Source organism: Seriola aureovittata, chromosome 13, assembly GCF_021018895.1.
Source record: "Seriola aureovittata isolate HTS-2021-v1 ecotype China chromosome 13, ASM2101889v1, whole genome shotgun sequence".
NCBI classification, from domain to species: domain Eukaryota; kingdom Metazoa; phylum Chordata; class Actinopteri; order Carangiformes; family Carangidae; genus Seriola; species Seriola aureovittata.
The window spans coordinates 18,653,969-18,668,686 of NC_079376.1; the positions used below are offsets into that span (position 1 = coordinate 18,653,969).

The 14,718-nt window shown below is 39.6% G+C and overlaps 2 protein-coding genes across 10 annotated transcripts; one reads left to right on the forward strand and one right to left on the reverse strand.

The window, feature by feature from the left end:
• Window positions 1-2,238: 2,238 nt before the first annotated feature.
• On the forward strand, window positions 2,239-8,075 carry syf2 (SYF2 pre-mRNA-splicing factor). Of its 2 annotated transcripts, XM_056393229.1 has the most exons (7): window positions 2,239-2,298; window positions 2,618-2,716; window positions 2,959-3,084; window positions 3,319-3,436; window positions 5,546-5,636; window positions 6,216-6,314; window positions 7,599-8,075. In XM_056393229.1, exons 1-7 carry the CDS (start codon window positions 2,281-2,283, stop codon window positions 7,762-7,764), a joined length of 717 nt encoding a protein of 238 aa, XP_056249204.1. In that variant the 5' UTR covers window positions 2,239-2,280; the 3' UTR covers window positions 7,765-8,075. The 2 variants fall into 2 exon arrangements, with proteins under 2 accessions (XP_056249204.1, XP_056249203.1); XM_056393228.1 differs by lacking the exon at window positions 2,239-2,298 and having other exon boundaries at window positions 2,582-2,716.
• Window positions 8,076-10,574: 2,499 nt separating this feature from the next.
• On the reverse strand, window positions 10,575-14,038 carry rsrp1 (arginine/serine-rich protein 1). Of its 8 annotated transcripts, XR_008829356.1 has the most exons (7): window positions 13,815-14,038; window positions 12,811-13,378; window positions 12,514-12,692; window positions 12,387-12,443; window positions 11,494-12,058; window positions 11,167-11,244; window positions 10,981-11,027 (listed from the first exon to the last, which is right to left on the reverse strand). XR_008829356.1 is itself a non-coding variant. In XM_056393223.1 (6 exons), the coding sequence occupies exons 2-6, from the start codon at window positions 13,355-13,357 to the stop codon at window positions 10,869-10,871; spliced, it is 1,020 nt and encodes a 339-aa protein (XP_056249198.1). In that variant the 5' UTR covers window positions 13,358-13,378; window positions 13,815-14,037; the 3' UTR covers window positions 10,575-10,868. The 8 variants fall into 8 exon arrangements, 4 of the variants coding, with proteins under 4 accessions (XP_056249198.1, XP_056249199.1, XP_056249202.1 ...); XM_056393223.1 differs by lacking the exon at window positions 11,494-12,058 and having other exon boundaries at window positions 10,575-11,027; window positions 13,815-14,037; XM_056393224.1 differs by lacking the exon at window positions 11,494-12,058 and having other exon boundaries at window positions 10,576-11,027; window positions 12,547-12,692; window positions 13,815-14,037.
• Between the last annotated feature and the right edge of the window lie 680 nt (window positions 14,039-14,718).

The following is a 14,718-nucleotide window of genomic DNA, read 5'->3' on the forward strand; positions in this document are numbered from 1 at the left end:
ATTCTTGATTTTATTTTCCAGTAGCTCTTGCCTGCTCTCCATGTTCAATGAGGGGGCCATGATACATTTTGCACATTTTTTTTGAAGGAGCAGTAGATGCAAGGAGCTGGGCTATTACTGAACATGGTTTGGGGTTAAATCGAGTCAGGCACGCCTCAGGATGATCAGGCGTACAACTGTTTTTGGAAGTAGGTGACTGGAATTTATATAAAACTGATTTAGTTACCTTTGAATGTTGGGTTCAGGTTGAAGTCTAGCAGCTTTGGTAGAAGCACGTGTTTTTGAGTTTTTGGGTTTTAGCTTTGTTGATGTAAAGTCATCGTGGTGCTAGCACATGTGTCTTGTGACATTTTTGTGGCTAGTAAGCTTTTATGCTTTTGGTTAGAGGAGCTTGTTTTGCTTCTTTGGTTCAGCATCTTTAAATCCAGTTTTTATGATATTTCGATAGCTGGAATTTTCTAAAGGCAAAGTATTTTGAGCATTGTTGCTTTGTCCCACTGCAGACCTCTTGGTTGGACACGCTAGGACAAATTTTGTGCTCAACATTTCAACTGTATTTTGGGTCAGGACATGAACATCTAGTGTTCATACCGAAGTTTCACTATTCTCTGCCAAATCCCAAATGTTTAAAAGAGTGTTATTCTTACCACCTTACTGATACATATCAAACTCTTAATTGTAAAGAGATGTACTTACTGATGCTTTCCCACATGCCTTCGTTTGATTATGCTTATCCCTCTCTTACATCTGCTCTGAGGTAAGAGATGGAGGTAGTTCATTTCTCTATTTATGCATTTGTATTGGTGTACAGTAACTGCAAGTCCCATCCACTCTGCCTGCTGCTTGTATAGTTGGTTTAGCTTCCTGGCTCAGGAGCCAATGGGCAGAGTAAGGAGGGACATCAGGAAACAGCATACACCTGAGTAAATTGGACCTGCGTCCATTTAAGTGGCTTCATGTCTAACCTCTCTCTCTTCTCTTCTTTCCAGGCATCCACCAGCCAGTTTGGTTGAGGTTTTGTGTTTTGTTTCGTTTGCACCCACCACACACTACACTCCTCATCGTTCTGCATCCATTACTGAAAGTACCTATACATCCATCCATCCATTATCCACACTGCTTATCCATATAGGGTCCCGGGAGGGAATTCTAGCTCTAGAATTTACACACTAATTATGATACAATTTAACACAAACTTTTAATAGGACAAAATAATGAAGTGATGACATTTTATATACAAACGGTCAAAGGTCAATTTCACTGTGACATCGTAATGTTCTGCAAAAACAGTTCTGGGTATTAGTCAACACTCTAACTCAGGAACAGAAGGGGCGATTGTGACCATATTTCCAACTTGACTGGTTGGCGGAGGCAAACAACCGCAAGGCGGCAAGTCTAGTTTGACTTTGAGCCAGTTCGTGACAATAAAAAAGAACAGGAGCAGATGCAAAATAACATTTCAAACAGCATTTCAACAAGAAAAATCCTTCAGCTCTTTTACAAATTAAATATGCATGTCATTTACATTACACTACATTTATTTTCATGACAGGAGGCTGGTAGAGGATGAAGTGTTCCACTGTTTCACTGACATATAAATAATTTGAAAAAAAGAGGGGTGAGAGGGTTCAGTGTGTATGACAGTATCTCATTTTACAAAATGGAAACATCATTGAATGTGTTTGTAACATAGGTGTTTATCTGATCTTAAGAAATTGCCTTATATCCTTACACAGTTTCATTATTAGCAATAACTACAGCACCCATTGTATGTAGTTTTTTCCCTATCTCTCACAGGACACTAAATCCGTCTGCTCCTGTACTTTCTTATTTAGTATAAAACACAAAAAACAGCCCTGAACTATGCACGAGGTCTACAGAAGGTCAGGAGTTGGACTTGATGGTATTTATGATTAATAAAAATAAATATTTTGAATTGAATATAGTGGTTGAAAATAATAACATTTATTTCATGTTAAAGAAATACAGTTTACATAATTTGAATGATGTTTAAATTATTTTTCACTGACAGAATAATGAAGGGCAATATATTTTTGAAATTAAAAGAAAGGAAAAATATTCAAAATTAGACTGCACAGAAAAATTACCTCTATCTATTCAGTCATGGTTATTGGAAGAGATGGAAGTCTTCGACCAAACATACATTTATCGAAATATTTTCTTACAAAATAATAAAATAAAACCGTTTACGTTTACTGTCTTTTCAATATCCGGTAGAAACGTCACACTTCCGGTCTTCTTCCTTCGTGTAGCATAACAATGGCGTCCCGCAGTGAGGTTAGTTGATTTTTTTTTTTTTCAAATTACTCGCATATTTTGATGTAGTGGTATATTATAGCTGATTAATATAATTTCTTTGATATCGATGTTACATTTCTCTCGCGGAGATTGTGTTTCTGTTCCACACTTGTTTACAATCACATGTTGTTGCGTTAAGCTAACCGATGTTAGCGAGTGCTAGATAGCTAACGTTAGCTCGCCTGTGATTCTGTCTGATGTTTTCGACTGTCTTGTCTATCGTAGGTTACACATGGCCATTAAAACGTATCATTGTTAGTTATATTTTTCGTATCTAATGGCAGCAGTCGTTTTTCAGGTATCTGCTACAGTCACTGAAGAGGAAACGACTGATACTCCTGCGTCCCAGAAGAGAGAAGCAAGACTACGACAATTTCGAGAGTTACATTTCAAACGGGTGAGTTGTGTAACTGTACCTGGTAAAAACGCGATGATGACTAAATTTTATGATCTCGTTAAGCTGTGAACTGATTCGCAACTGTGAACGACACATCCAACACGAGCCGCACTAATAATGTTTTAGTGTCAGTTCGAGAAATTGTATTGACTCAAGCTTGGGTGTGTATTTCTGATATATCAGATCATATATATACACTGCTACTTGTACAACCAATCATCATGTTTTAATTTCCACTACAGAATGAAGCACGTAAGCTTAATCACCAGGAGGTTGTGGAGGAGGACAAGAGACTCAAACTCCCTTCTAACTGGGAGGCTAAGAAAGCTCGACTGGAGTGGGAGCTTACTGAAGATCAAAAGAAAAAGGTATTTTAGTCTAAGTGGTGTTGACCAGGCTGCCAAGATTTTTATGATGATCAACTGGAATAACAGTGTTAACAACTAGCAAGGTTGTAAACTCAGTTGTCGTTTTATCGCTTTTCTCACGCGTCTTTATATTTAGAAGTTTATTGAATCTCAGTCTCCCCAAACAGCATGCTTTTTCATTTTGTATACATTTAGTCATGCTTTGTGTTTACTAAAACAATATTTGGCTTTCAGGAATGTGCTGACAGAGGGGAGGACTATGACAGAGTGAAATTGCTGGAGATTACTGCTGATGATGCAGAGCGGTGGGAGAGGAAGAAAAAGAAGAAGAACCCAGACACAGGATTTGCAGGTTGGTGGCAGCGTCTCCAATGAACACATACATCAATTTTTATTGCAGTGTGCTCTTTGAGTACACTTGGTTTAAATGGTATGAAACATGTCATGAAGTGGGTACAAATTTATTCATTGGTACAGTAACCCTGAGTTTGCATCCTGGTCTGCTTGGGTCCCCCTCAGTTTCTTCATAATAGGAAATCACAGGTGTTTTGTTTTCAAATGAGTGGGACTAAGCCTGTCAACCTGCTTGTTTTTTTCTGCCAGTCGCATCCGTATACTGACAGATTAAGTATGTGTTAGTTTACCTCAATCGTGTTGGCTATGGCCCTTTTCTTCAAAATAACAATAATTTATCCATCTGGTAGCATCTCAGATGTGGGAGAGATGAAAGGCCACCTTCTTATAATTTCTTACCTGCTGTGTACCTGCAGCTCAGTGTATGATTTGTAAACTGAAGTTCACCTCTTAGTCTGTTGACGCTTTGTCACATTGGTTTGGATGAATGTTAGAGATTCTCTCTGTCATCATGAGAGGACAGAAGACATGGTACTTAACCAGAACTTCTTAATTCAATGAAATTATTAAATTTGTCACATTGCTTTAATCAATATAAGATACAAAAAGAGCTTGGAGCACAATGACCTCCTCCTGCACTTCAGTCTCACAGATCAGTATGCATACGGACATTTCAACCAACGTGTGCCACTTTTAGATTACCTGACACATACTGTCACCAGCCTCGTGTTCACTTAACTAACTGTGTGAATCAGTTAAAATCAAAGTACAGACAAATGATTGGAGTCTTTATTTATCTTTAAATTTTAGAAGAAATCTAAACTGATTACATGTTGCTTTATTGATCAGAGAAAAATATGTTTCTGTCCCTTTCACACCTAATATGATTTGCGGTCATTGTTAAACACACTGCAGTGATTGTCACTTAATGACTATATTAGGTTTGGAATCCCTTTGCAAGCATTTTTAGTCACATCAGGAAGTAACATTGAGGGCAAATGGTGATTAGATCAAACTGCTTTATTTAAGGCGTGGGTAACCCTCCTGTCACGCCATGGAACCTCAGTCTGTTCATTTAGTAAATAGTAATTTAATACAATTTACTGTGGGGAAAAAAGTGGTGCACCGTGATTCTAGTCTTCTGTTTTGTTTTACGGTTCTGTAGCATGTGATCGTTTAAGAGGTTGTTCACAGTTTTATCACACAGTGACGTGTTGCTTCTAAAGATGGTACCATCTGTGCACTGTGCTTCATCACAGGTGACACTTCTCTCACTCACCATCGCATGTCATACAAAAAGATGAGATAGTCCTCCTTAACAAACAGAAGGGAGCAGCATTGTATGTTGTTTATTTATAAAGCTCTACTGCAAAAACTGCCTGGTTACCTTTGCTCTCTGGTTACATTTAAATACAGTACAATACAGTGTCAAGTCACAGGACATTTGAACATTAGCTGCTTGTTCAAACTGAACTTGGAAAAACTTGGTTCAAAAACTTTGCTGCAAATGGAAGGAGCTCCAAAAAATATTAAGTTACATTCTGTTATTTCACTGGAACATCTTAAAAGGTTGTACTTATGTATTCAATCACTCTTGCACATGCTTTTCTTAAATGTGATAATGTATAATGTATGTCTGGGAATTATCTGTGTGTCTGTCTATGTTTTTTGGGGTTTTTTTTTGTGCACTGGTCTCTTGAAAATTAGATCCCTATCTCAATGAGACTACCTGTTTAAATTTAGGATTTTAATAAAAATCTAAGTCCTACATAGCAGCAGTGCATAGAGCAATACCAGTTGCATGTAAGGACCCCTTGGGATATTAATCTTCTCAAATTGCTCCCTATTTAATCTACTGAAAAAAATGACTGTGTCTCCTAAATATGGCTGCCATCTGTTGCATCAAAACCTCCTCTGAATTAAAACCTCTCGGGAGAAAATTATCACCAGAGGGTCTTCAGCAGAGGAAGGCAGGAGGAGAATTCCCTCTTCGTCCCTCCTTAACCAGCCGCAGGTTGTGTTGCTTAGCCTCATGCCTGCTTGCTGTTTGTTCCGGTAATTATAACTCAGTCAAATTTTTTTCTCTGTCTCACAAAATGGACTGCAGGTTATGCTGAGGCCCAATTCCGACAGTACCAGAGGCTTACCAAGCAGATCAGACCAGACTTAGAGGGCTATGAGAGACAGCGGGAGGAATGGTGAGTTGAGCCTCTTGTCCCCTTGTTCTTCTGCTGTGATGGTACTGTATTTGTGTCTTTTAATACATTACCAAGAAAGACAGACAACTCAACATGGGAAGAAATGTGCTCTGGCATTAAAAGATCTTTGTGCTGTCCCCCTAGCAGGGCCATAAAATAATTCATGAGGACATCTCTGCTATTACAACCATAACTGTGAAATTCGCTTGACGTAATCATCTTAGCATTCACCCATCACATGTGCACAAAGCATTTTCTATATGTTAACTAGTGTGCCCCCTTATTTGCCCTGGGGTAAGTGTTGACATATCTGCACACTCCCGAAATAATTTAAAGATCGGAAAGTGTTCACGAAAGGCATAAACGATAAGTTCAGTGCCTGCAGGTTTTTCACCCTTAAAGGCTGCCACGTGTAGATCTGTGAATGATACACCAACACATTTTGCCCTAAAGCCACAGCATCTTCTCATTAGGATGACCATAATCACAATGATGGAATAGAAAAGTCAGTTTAAATATGTTAAAATGGCAATTATCTGTGGTTATGTATTTCTAATTCCATTTGTTGGTGCTCCACAGTGGTGAGGACTTTTACCCTACGTCCAACAGCCTGATCCACGGGACACACGTCCCCACAAAGGAAGGAATTGACCGCATGGTGGAAGATGTTGAGAAACAGTAGGTCAATTTTATCTCAGTCTGCGCATTAAGCATTAGTCTGACTCACTGGGCAGACCGCTAAGATAAATCTTTATACAGCACAAAGTAACTCTTTAATTTCTGCTCTCTGGATGTTGCCAGTGAGAAATAACAAGAGGCTCCGTACCAGACAAACAAACTCAACGCTAATGATGGGAAACTTTGACAAAATAATGAACTGTACATAAGGCAGGCCATTAGTTGTTTGTAAAACCCTCCTCAATAGAATTTCATCCTTCCATGACTTTATTTAAGAAAAGCATGGGTGAGCTCAGCACTGTTCAGGCCAACCTTGCTTATTATGATTGGCTCAAGCAATTCAAACAAACCAAAATGTTTTCTTTCATGCATCTCTGAATGACAGTGGGTTTAGTCAGACCTTTTTTTTCTGGAACTGGCGCACCACAAATGTAGTGTGGAGATAGGTCTGGAAATATGATACTATCTCAGTTGTGATAAATTATGTGTGGAAAGAGTGAGTTTGTAATGTCTTTGCCAATTTGGATGAGGGGGTTGTTTTGTGTGAACCAGGGACTATCTGAGCTAAATAAATCAGCCCCAGAGTGGAAATCCCGATGCAAGCAGCTGATAGGAGGCACCTTATTATTATCTGAACAGGGTCATGGAGCATCTTAAACAGACTCCTGGTCAAACCATAGCAGATTATGTAAATAACCGTATGTCAAAGAAACGGCCCTATGGTTACCACAAGTAACAATAATAAGTATTTTGGTAAGTGGATGTGGGTAGATGGTTCTCCAACCTTTATGAAAACCACATAAGAGTCACAACACATAGAGATCAAACAGTACCTTTGGTGTCCCTCACATTTAACTGACTTTTACCTCAAACAGTTTTGTTCTTCCACTGCTTCTTTGTTTTTGTCTTTGCTACAGAAGTCCCTTTCACGTTAGATTACCCTGGTCTTTCCCTGAGCTGTTCTATATTTGAGACAGTCTAAGGCTTGTGTTAGAGATGTGACTGTGGGGCATTAGACAAGGATTCAGTTGCCAGGGTATGACGCACAACAATGCTTTGAAGACACAGTGAATCAAGACTGGGAGCTCACAAATTGACAGTATTTTCCTCTGAGTATGTATGTATGTGTGCGTTAGGTTTTCCATTGCCACTCTACTTGCCAAATTTAAATGCACACTGCCAAATTATTGCCTGTAGCCAATTACTGTTAATGGATATGGCATGGATAGTGGCAGTACTGGTTTATGAAATCCTCCCTAAACTGCTTTTATTTGCAATTGTCAGGATCGAGAAGCGGGCCAAGTACAGCCGACGCAGGGCCTACAACGACGACGCAGACATCGACTACATCAACGAGAGGAATGCCAAGTTCAACAAGAAGGCGGAGCGTTTCTACGGCAAATACACAGCGGAGATCAAACAAAACTTGGAGAGAGGCACGGCTGTCTAGTCAGTCCAGTCACCTCAGTGGACATGTTCACTGCTTCAGTTTTCCAGAGTCCTGGGTGAAGCTTTTTCTTCTCTATACTTTCTACATACCAGGAGTACATGTTCACAAAATGCTAAAATAGCCAGTGTATTGTAAGGCAGTTCCTCAGACATCTTATATCATGCTGGGGTTATTTTGAGCTGAAAGATAATTCAATTATCTGTAAGATATGTAATGTGTGGTGTTTCTTTGTACAGTATTAGAAGTTAAAACAACACTTTTTTATGAGTGTTCTTATCCTTATTTTTAAATAAACCACTTCCAATTATCCAGTTATCTTGCACACTTGTTGGTTTTTCTGTGGGTTTTACTGCGTGTGGTCTCATGACAGAGACGTTTTGAGCGTGAGAATGAACTACCATTAACTACCATCAAACCTCAGGGCAAGTTTAGCTGCAGAAGATGCCAGCCAAAAGAATGTTTTAGTGTAGGTGCACAGAGAGATAAGGACCAACAATTGAGCAATTGAATTTATTCATTATCGTCCACATCTTAGTTTAACCAACTTGCCCGGAGCTGTGACATGAGCAGGAAAGCCTTGTGACTGGAGAGGAGATAAAAGACAGGAAAACAGGTTCCCATGCAAGTGTCCTATTTCTGAAATCCTGTCCGTCTGAATGTAGTGGCATTGCACCCTCTACAGGGCAAAGACTGATTAGTTTGTGTAGGGACAGTCATGCCGACATTGAATTGTATCTATAGTTATTATATTGTGGTATTTCCCTGTGAGCAGGCACTGGATTTATGGGATTCCCCCAAAAGATGGTGTGCAAAGATGCCATGCCACACGTTGTTTGTATTCAACTGATGAAAGGTAGGAAAGGTCTTTTGATATCTGACTGATATCAATTGGGGAGTGGAATAAGTGTTCAGGTTTATGATTCTGATATTTTGTAGTCTTATCTGATTCACCTGAGGATATTGGCTGGGGATTTCGTAAGGAACAGCAGTGCATAAATCCAATGTTGTGTCTCACAAGTAATGACACCTTTGAGTCTTTTAAAGCCAACTGCCAGTTGAAATGTTCCCTGTAAATATAAGCAAAACAAAATAACTGAATAAACCACAGGGTTAACAGGTGAGTTTTTTCATAGACACAAAATTCTGCAGGTGATTTTGAGGCATCAATTTTTACTTCTGTCTGTAAGAAAAAACAAAACATTGATATTCACGATGAAACTGAGTCATACAATAATAAGACAAACCTGTCTAGTCCGTTTTGTCTAGTAAAACTACAAAGGTCAACTCTTGTGTGTGTTTGTGAATGTGAAGGCCACTGAAGTATATTGATAAACAGGGCTGACTTGTGTTCTAGTATCGTCTGCTCCAATTCCAATAAGACTCACTGTGTTACGTTTTGCATGCTTTATCTCATATCGAAGCAATTAATCAGAGTGAATAGGTCAGTTTACAGCAGGAGACACACAGTCTGGCATTAAGACACGTTCAAATCAGTGTGACTTTACCCTTTTATCACAACAGATTTTGACATGAATCCCAATACCAGTGTGAAAAATCTTGGAGGGATTAAAATGTATCACTTACTAAATAGATAGTTATCATACCCAATAGAGAAGTTACCTTCTTTATAGTAATTTCACTTTTATTTTAAACATTTGCCAGGAACTTGTCAAGCTAAATACACTCAAGCTTTAGGGTAAGTAGCACAGTAGCCACAACAGCAGATTATATCAAGTTGCCTTAGAAGGAACCTGTTCAAATGCTGCATTAGCACGCAGTTGTCTGTGCTCGTCCCATTGTGAGTGTGGCTGTGATTCCAGGACAGTGACTGATAAATTAGTACAGGTCTTCTCCTCAAGACATTTTGACTTGTCATAGTAGGAAAAGCACAGGTGTTACTAATGACATTAACAATGACTCTGTTCAACTGTTCCGTGACAGTATCATCATTAATGTTGTCATTTACACGTGCTGTGTCAAAATGTCTGTTAAAAAAAAATGTCTGTGGTAAACTGATAAAAACCAAGGTCAATTACCAATCATGAGGAACCTCGTCGCTCGCCTCTGGAATGATTCAGAGGCATCAGTAGTTTTTTTGAGAATACCTTTGTACTGTAATACACCATTGTATGGATTTATTGTTGGAGTTATTCAGATGTGTGGAAACTCAGACAAACTCTTGCAATAAAAAATAACACCCACCCCTAATAACCATGTGATACACAAATGAAAAAATATAATACTGACACCATGTGGTCATTATAGAAATTGCAGTTAACTTGTATCCATTTATCGTGTTGACGTATTTGTCCGTTTGCTTGGTCAGACTACAGCAAATCATGGTATGCGTATCCTTGCACACACTTTGGTTGGACTGATGAAGCAAACCTTTGCAAACATGCAACTGGCAGCACAGAGACAACAAGCCCATTGTCTTTGTAAAGTGAGGCACTTGTTCCACCTAGTCGTTTTTCTCAACTGTCTGCCGACATGTTTGTACATGTGCTCACACACTATTGTAGTTACTTATTTTTCTGCTATGACTTCTGTTTTGGCATCACACAAATTATGTGAATACAGTACTTACAAGTATGGAGTTGACCTTGATTTGTATAGATTCAGTCGCACATAATTGTGTATTCATGAACCCTTATCAGTGTACCCCATATACCCTTCTGGAATATCTGAACACACCATTACTTGATACTTGTAACTGATTAGTTCCATATTGGTCACCAAATTAAAATATAATTACCACCAGTTTGGAAATTCGGAATCCCCCTCTTCTGATGAGCCACTTCAAACTAAAACCTTTCCCCTCAACACTTTAGTTTTTACAGGCTTAATGCAGACCTGTGATTTACGGGTGGTAAAAAAAGTGAAAAACAAGCAGTTTTTTTTTTTTTTTTTAATCAAATAAACGTTTTTATTCAATCTATTTACAGCACAATACACAACGAAGGGGAAAAAAAATATCCCACCTGAAACGAATTCTTCATGTCTTCCCACCTAATTCTTTAACATCTGAAAGAAAACGCCGACCGTGAAATGAACATGTGTACAAAATATTCACAGTATTTACAGTGTCCATGTACTCGGCCACACTAGTGTGCCTTGGTGAGTGTGTGTTTGCGTGCGCTGGAGGATCGCCCTGATTTGACTGGAACCCAGTGGCCGTAGGGCTTCCTGCTTTCATAGCTGTCCACTCTGGGAGTTACCTTAGCACAGGATGGTGCTACTGTTGTTGGTTTGGCCACAGAATTCTAAAAAGGAACAAGATTACAAGAGAAACAAAGACTTTAAAAACACATTATTCAACATGCAGGGTGCTGTAAAGCAATGTTTGGTCTGGCTATTAACAATAAGAGTTTAGTAAAAACAGGAACAATTTAAGCCACTTACATTAATGCTGAAAGAGATTATTTTCCTTTTCGGGGACATCTTTAGGTTGGACACGTCATCAGGCTCTGTCTCGTTGCTCTGTTTCAAAAAAGACAAGAAAGACAGACCTAGTTAGAACTGGGTGTAGAACTAATAGTAGAGTGAGCTTTTACAGTTTGTGAAGTTCAGATAGATGGATTATAGGATTTATTACTAATATTGTAAAGCACTTCTATTGCATAGATACATTTCAGAATTAGCTTCAACAAACTGCAGCTCTCATGCACACTTCCCACCCCCCACACAAAGACTAGGCTCAACCATTAAATGAGTGCTTCAAGTACAGACCTTGAAACAGTAAAAACAAAAAAATGCAAACAAAATAGTAAAAAGGATGTCTTCTCTGTCTAGAGTGGCAGAATGATGGAGATGCAGGTTTCCCAGACCCTCAGCACACGCCTCGTGTACCAACTTATCTTTGGCATACGGAGAGGAGTTCTTCGTCTGTTTTTAGTTCTCTTGACAGGAATAGTCACTATAACGCAGTCCACACGCCTGCGCTCCATCAGCAAGTGGAGGATTCTGCTAAATAACAATGACCCATTTCAACTGCAAGCATGAATACATTTGTAATGTCAAAATTCTATTGCCTTGTTATATGAAGTGTAGTCATTGTAATACAATATCTGAATTGGTTGTCAATGATCCAGTTATCTATGTGTGTGATTAGCATTTGAATGGACTGTGTGCATTATGTCTAAATGCTAAATCTACATATGTGTTGGTTTAATTGCAAACATTACAAGACTTATTAATTAACCTTTCACGCAAACACATATTGTCGTCACCCAAGTCACATGACAGCCTTTTAATCCCAGGTGCCGATGAGTGAAGGAGACCACTGTCATGTTATCTATGAAGACAGGAATAAATACAGAGAGTATGTGTGTTCCCTCAGGGGTCCAAAGGTTAACACAAGACAGGAAATTCAACACAACATAGACCTCAAGCTTATCAACAGACATCTGTAGACATTAAACTCTGCTTGATATAATCTGTGTTTGTTGCCGCTTTGATATACAAAGATGTGACAGCTAGGAGAAAGAAAAAAATTTCATGCACAGCCAAAGACCTAGGAGTCCACTGACCACTAGGTCAAAAGTTAATGGATGGTCAGTGCAGTTATGCACAAGTGGTGTGAAAAACTATTAGCTGTCCCTAAAGTTCTCAGCACCCCTTACCTTGTATTTACATCTAGTCCAAGATGGGAAAAATACTTCTAGGCCTTCAATTGGAATCTGTGATAAAGCAGCATCTTTAGTGCATGATGTGTTCAGTATGAGCTGACATTCACTTTCAGACACCCACCTGTAACAGAGTCTTTTCGAGGTCTTGTCTCACCCTTGTCTCTGGTTCTGGTGACACCCATCTGGATTCCGTTGACTTCTCTGACGGGATTGGTTTCACACTCTCAGGAAGTTCCAGCTTCTCCACACCTAGGATATTCAAAGCATTGGCCTTTGCAGCTTCAAGGGGTTCTCTTTTATCTGGGGAACAGATTAGATTTGGAAGAAGATTTAATCAGTTGCAAAGTTATCATTTTTCCACCTTTAAAGCCTGCCTCTCTGGGCATGACAATTTCACCATTTGATCCAATCAACTTACCATCCAAACTCAAATGTCCTGAAGATGTGGACCTCGAGCGGCTCCTGTATCCTCTGGCTGGGGATTTGGAAAACCTGCTTCTAAATTGGCTCACGGTCCTCCTGTGCCTGCTCAAACGGCTGGGAGACCTGGAGCGGGACCTGTAGCGTGTGCGACCTGGGGATCTGTCTTGCACGGGCGAGCGGCTGTAGGAGCGAGAGTGGGCTCTGTAACGGCGTGGTGGGGAGCGGCGGTGGCGGCCATGGCCATATCTACGATGGTTGTCACAGCCACAGCGAGAGGAACGTCTGTGGCACCGAGGGTGAGAGCGAGACCTGGGGCGAGAGGAGGACCTACTTCTGGATGTAGATGACGAAGAAGATGAAGAACGCCCCCTGTGACTACCTCGCCCCCTGTAGCAGGCAGAGCCAGAGGATTGTCTGCTGCCACTGCTGCTTTGGGACTGGGAGCGAGATGAGGCAGGGCTGTTTTGGTCAAAGATCACATTGATGCCATCACTCTGACGAGCATGGGCCATTTCAGAGTGTGAGTCTTCTCCCTTGGTCATTATTTTATATTGTTCCAAGGGCTGGTGGAGAGAAAAGAAAATCTGTATGAGTATTAATCAAAATTACAATTATTTTTGTTTTATTTAAGTGCCTTGATGACACCAGCCACAGTGTATGTTTAAGTCTATGGCTGTTGTTGCATAACAGTTGTTACCTCATTGCCGCCCCTAGTGAGCAAACTTACGTTGCGTGGCTACAATGGCTGACCAGAGTACTGGAAATTTCCAGTATGACGCAAGCTAAGAATAGCTTGACTAGCATGAGCTAACATCTGTTATTACTACAACGTACTTCATATATCCGTTTCCTTACCTTATGGTTAAAATGATTCTGAAATTATTATTACAATTACATGAACACATTAATGTTCACAACGGCCGACTAAAACAGTTTACATGTAACTCTAGACTGGCAAAAGAAAATTATGCTAATGTTAGCTGACATTGTATTACTTACCAGTTCGACCGTAGCTTGAAACCTTTGTTCTGGTAACGTCGGTATAAAGGAGATATGTCAAGAGAGTCGCCTTCAAAAATCACGGGATGATAGTTTATGAAAAGAACTAAAAAGTGCTCTTACAAATTATTGGTTTGTAGCCAAATGTTTTTGAAAACGCAAGAGTTGTCTCTTTGTCGAAGTTGAAGCTTCTGTCGTCGTCACTCAAATGAAAGCGTAGCGGGCGGAGCAACGGGCTTTAAGTAGTCAGTGGAAAATTCCAGTCATGTGTTCCTCCCTTTTTCCGGACGATCGGACTCATTTGAACTAATCACTGTTTTGGTGACCTGCTTTGGTACAAACATAACTAGTCCATGCCTTCTGGGTGAAATTAGTTATTTTTTAAGTCTATAATATGTAATCTCCAAAAGTCACATTGTCATACACACCTATATAACAATGTGTGAACCTGGATTGGGGATTAGCCGATTCAGTGTCGGCTCGTTCGACTCGAAATTTTGAAAGAATCAAATTATTATTATAGAAATACATGTCTTTGAACACAACTTCTATAGAGTTTGAGTATATGCACGCAACAAGAACATGAACACGCCATTTTTCTAGGGTGGGGGTTTAAAGTTAGTCAATCAATGACATACATAACTTATATTCAAACATAGAGACACAAAAAGATTCAAACCCACGAGAGATAAATAGTGGTGCCTCGGCATGGTTGGCTCGAGTTCCGAGTCAAAAATCCGATCTGTTCATGCGTTCAAATAATTTTTTCCGAGTCGGAGCTTGTAATTTCCGACTTTCCTATGTGTAAAAAATGCAGCATTCAGCCAGGCTTGTTAACTCATATATTCTTCGTCTGTGTTTGAAAAATGCAGTATTACAATGTCAAAAATAAGCAAGATCAATT

Excerpts from the sequence above, each read along its gene's own strand:
- syf2 (XM_056393228.1), top strand. The coding sequence starts at position 2,597 with ATGGCAGCAGTCGTTTTTCAGGTATCTGCTACAGTCACTGAAGAGGAA. Across the intron at positions 3,437-5,545 it reads CCCAGACACAGGATTTGCAG|GTTATGCTGAGGCCCAATTC; the intron begins GTTGGTGGCAGC and ends AATGGACTGCAG. Across the intron at positions 6,315-7,598 it reads GTGGAAGATGTTGAGAAACA|GATCGAGAAGCGGGCCAAGT; the intron begins GTAGGTCAATTT and ends TGCAATTGTCAG.
- rsrp1 (XM_056393223.1), bottom strand. The coding sequence starts at position 13,357 with ATGACCAAGGGAGAAGACTCACACTCTGAAATGGCCCATGCTCGTCAG. Across the intron at positions 12,693-12,810 it reads AGGACATTTGAGTTTGGATG|ATAAAAGAGAACCCCTTGAA; the intron begins GTAAGTTGATTG and ends TCTGTTCCCCAG. Across the intron at positions 11,245-12,386 it reads GGACTAGATGTAAATACAAG|AGCAACGAGACAGAGCCTGA; the intron begins GTAAGGGGTGCT and ends TTTTTGAAACAG.